The 12,353-nt window shown below is 38.6% G+C and overlaps 1 protein-coding gene across 8 annotated transcripts in view; it reads left to right on the top strand.

Annotated features, from left to right (window-relative positions):
* NOSTRIN (nitric oxide synthase trafficking) overlaps positions 1-12,353 on the top strand; it is a 57,716-nt gene that overhangs the window by 36,363 nt on the left and 9,000 nt on the right. For 4 of the 8 annotated variants that reach the window (XM_082465055.1, XM_082465058.1, XM_082465056.1 and 1 more), the window contains exons 10-13: positions 3,894-3,992; positions 4,090-4,215; positions 10,271-10,340; positions 11,673-11,777. In XM_082465055.1, coding sequence (XP_082321181.1) covers positions 3,894-3,992; positions 4,090-4,215; positions 10,271-10,340; positions 11,673-11,777 — 400 coding nt within the window. Of the gene's footprint in view, positions 1-3,893; positions 3,993-4,089; positions 4,216-10,270; positions 10,341-11,668; positions 11,778-12,353 lie in introns of all 8 variants that reach the window. The other 4 variants (XM_082465057.1, XM_082465060.1, XM_082465059.1 and 1 more) reach the window with 3 other exon arrangements.

The raw sequence follows: 12,353 nt of genomic DNA on the forward strand, positions 1-12,353 counted from the left end.
ATTCTATGTTCAAGCCACATTTCCTACCTTCCAAGAAGAAACAATTCAGTTGTTAGAAATAACCTATAATATATTTTGAAAAATAATAGCCTCTCGAGAATTCCCCAGTGGCCCAGTGATTAGGACTCCATGCTGTCACTGCCATGGGCCCAGGTTCAGTCCCTGGTTGGGGAACTAAGATCCTGCAAGCTGCTCAGTGTGGCCAAATAATAATAATAATAATAATAATGGTAATAATAGCCACTCTATCAAAAATGACCACAAATCAAATGTTTGGTACTGTTAGTATTTACTAGATGAATTATTTTAGAAAGCCTTTTGCAATAAATGCATCAGCCTTAAAAATGTTCACATTATCAACTAGTATTCCTCATCTGAACCATGGAACACAGAAAATAATGTGAGTGACTGTTTTCTGAGTTCCCCAAGGGTGGTAGTGACTAATACCCTCTAGATGCAGAGAAGAAATGGTGACTCATTGCAGATAACAGATGCCTTAGGACATTAGGGTTTAATTCTCTCCTAGAACCTCGGTTGAAAAACCTAATTTCCTTTCCATAAATCCATCTTGAGGAAGTAGATGAAAAACAAAATACAGATTTCTGGTCAAAATACATTAAAAGTAAAAGGGAAGAAGCAATACAAATGGCCAAAATTAAGGGGATGACTAAATAAATCAATACACTCTACACAAGGCACTATTAATTAAAATGGTGTTTTGGAGACTAGTGGCATTGGAAACTGCTGTTGTATAATGTTAAGTGAAAAAACAGGATACCAATTTGAATAATTTGGTTGATAACTAGGAAGATAAAATCATACATACACACATACCTCCACAGACTAAAATACATCAAAATGTTAACAGTGGTCACTCTAGGTGGAAGAATTATAAATGATTTTTAAATTTATTTTCTTGTAGCCCTTTATGGCCCCAAGACAATGTCTAGGGTGCTTGTTAAAATTCAGATTCCTGAGTGCCTTCCTAGACGGGGTAAGTCAGAACTTCTGAATGATTTTAGGAAGGGGTCTAGGTGATCTCTAGAGGTACTAAAGTTTGAGAGTTCGTGCTCTAGAAAAAGCAAGGTACTTCTTTGATCAGTTTTATGAAAACAATTTAGATGAAAATGAAGTCATTCCAATCTCTCCGGGTAGTACAAACCGGAAGGTCAGGACAGCAGGAAGTGAAAAGAATGAATGAAGTGTGAATCATCATGAAGCCTGGGCCCCAGACAGCCTCTCCATCTACTCCTCCTTGATAACTCTTTGATCCCACTTTCCTCTCATGTGCTAATATGAAAGCACAGGAGGATAATTTGAGGTCCTCCAGAGTATCTTGCTCCTCTATGACCTATTTTATACAAAAAGAACAAAATCATAGAAAGCAATAATTCATTAAATGAGATATGGATTTCCCCTTCTCACAGTGGAATTTATCTCAGCCTCTCTTCACGAGCAGACATAGATCATCTTAATGATTTCCCTGAAATGAAATTAAAATCTTTTAAATATTGCCATCGCCACCAAGGGACACTGGTTATTCTAGTCTCAGATTGCTGCTAGTGGCTCAGCACTTGTCACAGTAAAGAAACAGCTGCCCAGCAGGGATGCAGTGTGTTCCCCAAACCTGGCTTTTGTTTTCTGTCCTGCCCTTTGCTCACGGTGCTAAACTAGAACCGCTGCTTTCTAGATCTTTTCCCATAATATAAAGACTCTTTCTTTTTGAAGACGGTCCCACTTGAGGTCCAAGGCACTGAGCAGAATTTATTTTACATATTTGTTAGAGGAGGCATATGGTTTGTGCCCTTTGATGAAGCATTACATTTACTAGGCTACTCTTCTGTGTCTTTAATCCTGTACCTGGGGGACAGAGGGCACATTCAAATGGCTGGTACTTGAGATTTTGGAGAAAGACTCAGGAGACCAAGAGCAGAAACAAAGGTATTTCATTCCCATTGACTTACAAAAATTGTGCAGCTTCTGACTAGACAAAAAAGGTAGCCATGGGGGAACAGAGCTCTAGGCTTCCCAATTCAAATGTCAGGACACTTGGTACAGAATTGAAATCTGCATGTGGTTCACAGAGATGTTCACAGTTACTGCCAGCTTTTCACCACTTGCATTTAATAGCAGCATTAAAATGACTATATACTAGTAAACAAAGTGTGGTAAGTACAGACAATGGAACATTATTCAGCCTTAAAAAGGAAGGAAATTCTGACACAGGCTACAATGTGCATGAATATTGAAGACTTTATGCTAAGTGAAATAAACCAGACACAAAAGGGCAAATATTGTATGATTCCTCTTATAAGAGATACCTAGGGTAGTCAAATTCATGGAAGACAACAAGTAGAATGGTGGCTGCCAGGGGAGATGAGGGGAGAGAGAATGGGGAATTTTTGTTAATGGGTACAGAGTTTCAGTTTTGCAAGGTGAAAAAAGTTCTGGATGTGGGTAGTGGTGATGGTTGCACAACGATGTGAATGGACTTAATGCCACTGAACTGTACACTTAAAAATGGTTAACAGGTAAACTTTATGTAACTATTACACAAATAAATTCTTTGAAAATTTAATGATTATACACCATAGATTAAATAACAGCAGGATGTGAATGCAGTCAACACACAAGGGTATAAAGGAACACCAGGCTGGACAGGCTAGTGGCCCCTGCAGGTGTGCTGAGAGACAGGATGGGAGAAGCCAGTGGCCTTTGTGATGTCTCCCCACCTCCACCCTACCAAAGGCCTTGAGACGCAGTCCGCCCTTCTTACTTCCATGATAATGCCACCCACCAATTTGCCCAAGAAGGCTTTCTTCCTCAGGAAGGACTATTGATGAGTACTCTTTACTGTGTGGGAAGGAGCAGGGTGGGATGGCAGGTATGAAAGGAACCAACCTAGCCTCTGGATAAAGGGGGAAAGCCCAGGCCTTGTCCTTACAGAAACGGGATGAGGCATGCTGTCTTGGACACTTGCCACCTCTGTCAAAGCCCACGGGCTTCTGGGCACATACCCAGCAGCCTCCTATGGCCCTCACAAGGCTTAGGAATGCCGCCTGCATTTCCACTTGACCCAGCCTTCTTGGACAATGCCTAGTTGCTGAGCGTCCCTGTATTTCCTCAAAACGAACAGTCTGTAGCTCAGCTAGCAGTGAGGGGTGAGAGTCAAATAACTAACTTTTTCTAAAATGTTAATGGCTGACAAGGCAAATGTGACCTCCCTTACTTTATTTACTCTTCCTAGCTAAAAGCCATAAAACTCTAAAAGTGGAATTTTTGTCATCCCGCACAAAACAGGGAGGCTGTGTTGCCACTTTCCAAGAGTGGTCTCTGACGCCCAGGCCTAATTTTAGGCCAGGATGATGAATTGATCAGACTTTAAGCTTCTGCTCTCATCACATAATTTCCTTAAGCAGAGAATTTGCATCTCATCATCAATGTCCCTGCCGGAACCGGCAGAATGCCTTGTATGTGCTGCAAACAAGTCTAGAAATACTTAGTGTCTGACTGCATTTCCAAGATACAGACGTGGGTTTTACTGGACTTCATTCTTTTTTTGGAACCCACGGATTCTTTTCAAATGATTCCTTTCTCCCCCTTCTTTGTGAACATCAGGTAACCTGTGGCATCCTCCTATGTGCTTTTTCGCCCAGAAAAGCCTGGAGAAAGTGTGTGAGTTAAATTGATCCTAATGCAGGATAAATAAGACAGACATCAAATCACATTCCTGTCCTGAGGAACTACCCCCCTCCACAACGTGGATATAATGTAATCAAGGGGCACAAACAGGACGGCTCACTCAGACTTTCTTCGTTGTGTTAGTGCTTAGTGGGTGACTTCAGTTTTGTATAACAGCGGGCTGATCTAATCTCATTTTTCATCCTTCTCAGAGCAACCTGGAGCTGGAGAAGGAAAGAATTCAACTCTTATGCAATAACTTAAACCAGTACTCCCAACATATTTCTGTTTTTGGCCAAACCCTGACCACAGTGAGTAGTAAAGAATTCGCCATCTCTGGTATGCATGGTAAGAACTGGCAGGAAACGTGTCCTCTGCAACCTTGTTCTGCTTTCCTCGGCATTGCAGTGCCACACGCAGATTCACTGTGCCATCAGCAAGATAGATGTCGAAAATGATATCCAGGCTCTCGTGGAAGAAACCGCAGTTTTATCTACAGAAAATAAATCTGAGTTCCTATTAACTGATTACTTTGTAAGTATGGGATGGAAGGAAGTTTCATTCATGGGAAACCTTAGTCAGTCATATACTGAGGGATTCATTTTGAAAAGAATTGAGAGCAATTGTAAAGGAAACGTATTGTTTGGGAAACAAAAATATTGACTTTTTCACAGTCCGTATAAATTTAAAAACTGTGTGGTTTACAGACTGGGCAATGCAAACCTGTCTTTGGTATTCTCTGCAAGGGAAGAACTCCAAACAGGGTTTTAGCCTGAATCTTTTTTTTTTTTTTTTTTTTGAAGCAAATATTTTATTTCATTTACTTCTTTAATTTAAAAAAATTTTTTATTTTATATTGGAACATAGTTGATTAACAATGTTGTGTTAGTTTCAGGTGTACAGCAAAGTGATTCAGTTATACATATACATGTATCTATTCCTTTACAAATTCTTTTCCCATTTAGGTTATTACAGAGTACTGAGCGGAATTCCCTGTGCTATACAGTAGGTCCTTGTTGGTTATCTATTTTAAATATAGCAGTGTGTACATTTCAATCCCAAACTCCTGATCTGTCCCTCCCCCCAAGACTGAATCTTCACACTCTATAAATAATCACTGTGTATCACATTGGTTGTCTATTGCTGTGTAACAACTTACCCCCAAACTCAACAGCTTGAAGCAAACGTTTATTATCTCAGAGTTTCTGTGGGTCAGAAATCCAGGTGTGGGTTAGCTGGGTGCCGGGGTCCCACACAGGGCTGTAATCAAGGTGTCAGCTGGGACTGCAGACATCTCAATGCTCTACTGGGAGATGATCCGCTTCTAAGCTCACTCACGTGGCTGATGGCAAGCCTCTGGTCCTCGGGAACGGTTTCAGCTGGAGATATCAGTTCCTTGCCGTGTGGGTCTCTCCATCTATGGAGAGCTCACAGCATATCAGCCTGCTTCCCCTGGAACTAGCAATGCAGGAGAGACAGAGCTAGAGTGTCCAAGATGGAAGCATAGTCTTTTATAAGCTAATCTCAGAAGTGACATCTCATCAAATTCTATTTGTTAGAAGCAAGTCAATAAACAGCCCACACTCAAGGGGAAGGGATCACACAGAGGCATGAATCTTAGGAGGTGAAAATTATTGTCAACATCCTTTCTGGTCCTTGCCTTTGAAAAACTTTAACCTAATTAGAGGATTATATTTTTTCTTTTTTCTTCTGGTTCTATTGAGATATAATGAACATACAGCACTGTATAAGTTTCAGGTGTACAGCATAATGATTTGACTTACATACATCATGAAATGATTACACAAGTTTAGTGAACATCCATTATCTCATATAGATAGAACCTTAAAAAAAATAGAAAAAAACTTTTTCCTTGCGATGAGAACTCTTAGGGTTTACTATCCAGCAGCTTTCATATATAACACACAGCAGTGTTCATTCTATTATCGTGCTGTGCGTTACATGCCCAGTACTTACTTATCTTGTAACTGGAAGTTTGTACCTTTTGACCACCTTCATCCAATTCCTCCTCTCCCCCGCGCCCACCTCCAGTAACCACAAATCTGATCTCTTTTTTTATGAGCTTGCTTGTTTTTGAAGTATAATTGACCTACAACATGATGTTAGTTCCTGGCACACAACACAGTGATTCAATATTTCTATACATTACAAAATGATCACCATGATAAAGTTAGTTGTTATCTGTAACCCTACAAAGTTATTACATTATTATTGACTAATATTCCCCATGCTGTACATTTCATACCTATGATTCATTTATTGTGTAACTGAAAGTTTGTACCTCTTAAATCTCTCTCACCTATTTCTTTTCTCCTCTACCCTCTCCCCTGTCAACCACCTGTTTGTTCTCTATACCTATGATTCTGTTTTTGTTTAGTTGTGTTTGTTCCTTTGTTTTTTTAGATTCCACTATAAGTGAAATCATACAGTACTTGTTTTTCTCTGTCTGGCTTATTTCATTTAGAATAATACCTTCTAGGTCCATCCATGTTGTCACAAATGGCAAGATTTCATTCTTTTTTGTGGCTGAGTAATATTCCATTATATATATAACAAATCTTCTTTATCCATTCATCTATTGACAGGAACTTAGGTTGCTTCAATATCTTGGCTATTGTAAATAATTCTGCAATGAACACTGGGGTGCATATATCTTTTCAAATTAATGTTTTTGCTTTCGTCAGATATATACCCAGGAGTAGAACTGCTGGATTGTATGGTAGTTTCCACCAACAGTGTACCACAGTTCCCTTTTCTCCATATCCTCACCAACACTTATTATTTGTTGTCTTTTTAATGATGGCCATTCTGACAGGTGTGAGGTGATAGCTCACTGTGGTTCTGATTTGCATTTCCCTGATGATTAGTGATGTTGAGCATCTTTTCATGTGCCTGTTGGCCATCTGTATGTCTTCTCTGGAAAAATGTCTATTCAGGTCCTCTGCCCATTTTTTAATCTGGTTGTTTGGTTTTTTTGATGTTGAGTTGTATGAGTTCCTTGTATATTTTGGATATTAACCCCTTGTCAGGTAAATCATTTGCAAATTCCTTCTCCCATTCAGTAGGTAGCCTTTTCGTTTTGTTGGAAGTTTCATTTGTGTTTTGTTGACGTTTCCTCCGCTGTGCAAAAGGTTTTAGTTTGATGTAGCCTCATTTGTTTATTTTTGCTTTTGTTTCCCTTGCCTGAGACATAGTCAAAAAAAATATTGTTAAGACCAGTGTCAAAGAATGTTCTGCCTGTGTTTTCTTCTAGAAGTTTTATGGTTTCAAGTCTTACATTTAAGTTTTTAATCCATTTTGAGTTTATTTTATTTTATTTATTTTTTATTGAAGTATAGCAAAGTGATTCAGTTATACATACATACATACATATATATATATATATATATATATACATATATATATACATATATATATATATATATATATATATATATATATATATATATATATACATATTCTTTCTTTATGTTCTTTTCCATTACGGTTTATCATAGGATATTGAATATAGTCCTCTGTGCTATAGAGTAGGACCTTGTTGTTTATCTAGTCTATATATAAAAGCTTACGTCTGCTAACCCAAACTCCCACTCCATCCCTTCCCCATCGCCCTTCCCCTTGGCAACCACCAGTCTGTTTTCTATGTCCATAATTCTGTTTCTGTTTCATAGATAGGTTTATTTGTGTCATATTTTAGATTCCACATATAAGTGATATCATATGGTATTTGTCTTTCTCTTTCTGACTTACTTCACTTAGTATGATAGTCTCTAGTTGCACCCATGTTGCTGCAAATGGCATTTTTCTGTTCTTTTTTATGGCTGAGTAGTATTACATTGTATATATGTACCACGTATTCTTTATCCATTTGTCTGTCAGTGGACATTTAGGTTGTTTCCATGTCTTGGCTATTGTAAATAGTGCTGCTGTGAACATAGGGGCGCCTGTATCTTTTTGAATCACAGTTTTGTCTGGATATATGCCCAAGAGTGGGATTGCTGGATTATATGGTAATTCTATTTTTAGTTTTCTGAGGAACCTCTATACTGTTTTCCACAGTGGCTGTACCAACTTACATTCCCACCAACAGTGTATGAGAGTTCCCTTTTCTCCACACCCTCTCCAGCATTTGTTATTTGTAGACTTTTTAATGATGGCCATTCTGACTGGTGTGAGGTGATACCTCATTTTAGTTTTGATTTGTGTTTCTCTGATAATTAGTGATGTTGAGCATCCTTTCTTGTGCCTGTTGGCCATCTGTATGTCTTCTTTGGAGAAATGTCTCTTTAGGTCTTCTGCCCATTTTTGGATTGGGTTGTTTGTTTTCTTGTTGTTGAGTTGTATGAGCTGCTTGTATATTTTGGAAATTAAGCCCTTGTCGTTGGCATCTTTTGCAAATATTTTCTCCCATTCTGTAGGTTGTTTCCTCGTTTTGTTTACGGTTTCCTTTGCTGTGCAAAAGCTTGTAAGTTTGACTAGTTCTCATTTGTTTATTTTTGTTTTTATTTCTGTTGCCTTGGGAGACTGACCTAAGAAAACATTGGTACAATTTATGTCAGAGAATGTTTTGCCTATGTTCTCTTCTAGGAGTTTTATGGTGTTATGTCTTATGTTTAAGTCTTTAAGCCATTTTGAGTTTATTTTTATATATGGTGAGAGAAAGTAATCCAGTTTGATTCTTTTGCATGTAGCTGTCCAGTTTTCCCAACACCATTTTTTGAAGAGGCTTTTTCTCATTGTATATTCTTCCTCCTTTGTCATAAATTAATTGCCATTACAGAGGCTTATTTTGAGGACATTTGGGTGATTCTACTATCACATGACCTTCCTTGCTAAAAACTGATCATTTTCCCTGGTCAGAGCCCAGACATCTTGCCTGTTTGCTCTGTTGGGCTAAATTCTTTATCTTCTTGGGTCAGGTCATGCCTCAAAGATTTTGTCCTCCACTCCCCTCTTGTTAGTTTTAATTGTAGTGTTCTAGATGCTGATCATTAATTACCAAAATCTGCAGGAAAAAATCCTGGTTGCTCCTTCCTGGGCCCTCTGCTGTATTTCACTCAGACTTCCAAGGTCCAGTCTGGGAGGCTCACCCCTCTCTGTGTGTAAAACTGGACCACTTGTCATGTCCGCCTATAAGAGTAAAAGTATAGCCAAAACCAACATCCCAGGACCCCCACTCAGGGAACAAGAGATGAGGGGAGAGGGAAAGGCAGTTAGATCTGGCACAATAATGAATTCTGACTGACTTTCTCCTTCCCATCATCTAAACAGCAACAAGTGGCCGGCTGTTTCTTTAATTGAATCTTTTTTTCCGACCCTGGCAAAGGCAAAGCAAATTAGCAATAGCAATGTCTGTTAAAGCAGAAACAAAGGTAGAGATGGAAGTGGAAAGGAAGATTTGATTACATGGGGAAAGTACCTTTTTTTTTTTTTTCTTCCAAACCGTGTAGGTGATCCCTGAGATGGGAAAATGTACAATAAAATATATCTATTACTTTCTTGTAAAAGTGCCTCTATCAGCTAACCTGTCAATAAAATAAGGGTCATTCTCCTTGAAAATTTGACTAAGCTCCTGTTGAAGTGTAAAGAAGTAGCCACAATGGTTTATCTTTAATTGATGTACCCATGGGAATTTTTGGTTTCTATGAAATTTCAGTGTACCAGAACTAACGACTGTCTGTTGTCTAAGAGAATGTACTGTATCTCCAAATGGGTGAATAGGATTGTCCTAATATTCTTAAAGCAAAACACCTCCAAAATCTGACTTTATAGTCATTGGCAGTAAGTGTAGACTGGCTTTTATCGAGTGCTATGAAATTTACATGGACGAGGGTAAGACAGGAGAACTATCTGAGTGTGAATATTGGAGGGCTGGTGATTAGTGTGAAAAATATTTGTAAGGTTACTGTAAAGGCCATGTTCACAAGATTGTATCTGCAGTTTAAATGCCTCCTCTGGTATTGATCTTCTTTCTGACAAAATTTTGGAAGAGAAGGACGAATTTAAGAACGTTAACGATGGCAGTTTAATCTATCTCAAGTTGATCCAGTAGTGATCTATCCGTGGAAATATATTTGTGAACAATATAGGCATCCCCAAAGAAACCAAATGAAGTCTTGGACTGGCATGAGAGTCAGATTATGAGGTGCATTCCTCCAGCAAGGAAGGACTGAGGGTTGGACTGAAGCATGCTTGCAGTTCACTCGGAGCTCACCTGCGGGGGTAACGTCAGCTTGGGCCTCAGCCTCAGGCAGACATGTGAAGGAGTGGACTCTGGTGGAGAATTGGGAGTCACAGGGGTTGGGTTTCAGCAGTAATTACTTACTAGCTGTTTCGTCTTGGGCCTTCATTTATTTCTGAGTGTCACAGGTAAAATGGGGAAAATAGAACCAATCTCGTCGAGTTGTTATAAGAATCACAAAGAGTCACGTGTGATAAAGGATATAGAGAAAATTTTTATAATATATAATACACAGTATGTAGATTAAATAGTTTAGTGTCTACACTATATTTTTGTAAAGGCTATTATTCTCTTTGCTCTAAATCTTCTCTTCTTCTCTTTCTGCAGGACAGTCTGTCTAAAGGTCTTCTCTCCACCAATATTCACGGTCCTCGCTTTTCTCCTTCCTACCACATAAGTCCTGACTCCTGCACGTCCATCTTCAGTCATCAGTTTTCCCTCTGTCTCCAAGGCTTCCGTCCATCTCCTGCACTTATGTTCAGACACCTCCCAACCTGACCCTAACATCCTTTTTTTTTTTCACATAAAGGTTTTAATCATTTTATTTTATTTTATTTTATTTTTTTTTAACATCTTTATTGAAGTATAATTGCCTTACAATGGTGTGTTAGCTTCTGCTTTATAACAAAGTAAATCAGTTATACACATACAATATGTTCCCATATCTCTTCCCTCTTGCATCTCCCTCCCTCCCACCCTCCCCATCCCACCCCTCTAGATGGTCACAAAGCACCGAGCTGATCTCCCTGTGCTATGTGGCTGCTTCCCACTAGCTATCTATTTTACATTTGGTAGTGTATATATGTCCATGACACTCCCGCACCCTGTCACATCTCACCCCACCCCCTCCCCATATCCTCAAGTCCATTCTCTAGTAGGTCTGTGTCATTATTCCCATCTTGCCACTAGGTTCTTCATGGCTTTTTTTTTTTTTTCCTTAGATTCCGTATATATGTGTTAGCATACTGTATTTGTTTTTCTCTTTCTGACTTACTTCACTCTGTATGACTGACTCTAACTCCATTTTAAGTTGCGTATCACTGTAGGATATTTGCTCTTTGACTTGTTACTAGGCATTTAAACTGTGTCCTAACATCCTTTTTTTTTCTTTCAACTCTGGAAATAACGTATATGAAAGCTCTGCTATTGTTAATGGTTCTCATAACCTACATGATAAAATCCCTCCTTCAGCCTGAAAATCTGACCTAAACTACTTAGACAGTTTTTTCTTCCACTACATTTGCTCAAGCAACTGGTCTGTTTATTGTTCCCCATACATTTCACACAACCCTCCCTCTGTCCTTTGCTTGTGCCATTTCTCCTGCAAGGAGTACCCTTTGCCCTCCTTCCCCTCAACTGAAATGTGCTGGTTAAGTCAGCTAGTCTCCTTGAAGCTTTCATGCCCCTTCCCTTGGTGAGCCACATGCCCCTATGAAATAGCTATAGTAACGTTCACCCTCCAAGAATAATTTTTATCTATTAAAGAAAGTGCTCAGCTCTACACTTACAGGTTGTGAACAAGGAGCTGTCTTCTTATTCAGTAGGTCTAGAAAAGGTAGACCGATCTGTAGAAAACCAGAGGTTACCCTGCTTTTTTTTTTTTGTACTTTTTTCTTCCATCAAGTTAAAATTGAATACAGTCAGTGAAAATCTCAGTGCAGCTAGTAGTAGCAACTCTTACTTTTTTTCCTTTAAATTGTTAAACGTCCTTTGTTTTTCCTAAAGGAAGAAGACCCTAAAAATGCAATGAGTAAAGAGCGACAGGCATCTTCAATAAAATCAAAACTGTTGAGACTGCAAAAAGATATTGAAAAAGCCTCACGAGACCAGGAAGGTGTGTAATTATCTCTTTGACTGACCTGGTAAGGGAAAGTATTCTACTCGGAGGTTTCATTCAGAGTTAGGGTGATTCTGCTTTTGCTGACTGGTGCAGAGATCATCTCATTTAAAAGACCAAATATCAAACCTAATTTGTGTGAATAAAGAAAAATGAAAAAGCAAGGAGAGAGCAAAAAAAATTGAAAATGACATTCTGGTCTGTGAGATCTATACAAGTACTATACCACCATTTCCAGAAGTGTAGCATTTTACAGTGTTCCTGAAATTGGCTGATATGAGGGACAATTCGTTTGGTTTAAAACATAGTAAACCTCCTATGTACAAGGCTTTTCATTTTCTTGTGTTTGTTTATTTATTTCCCCCCGTATTATTTTATTTTATTCTATTGGGGGTGCTAATAGGTTGTTTTTAAATTTTTTTAATCTATATAAATTTTTTTTATTGAAGTATAATTGACGTACAACACTATATTAGTTCTAGGTGCACAACATAATGATTCAGTATTTCTATACATTACAGAATGATCACCACTTGTTTGTTTCTTTTTAAACTAACTTCCTGAATGATGTGA

The sequence above is a fragment of the Balaenoptera physalus genome, assembly GCF_965194825.1.
Source record: "Balaenoptera physalus genome assembly, chromosome: 6".
Classification (NCBI taxonomy): domain Eukaryota; kingdom Metazoa; phylum Chordata; class Mammalia; order Artiodactyla; family Balaenopteridae; genus Balaenoptera; species Balaenoptera physalus.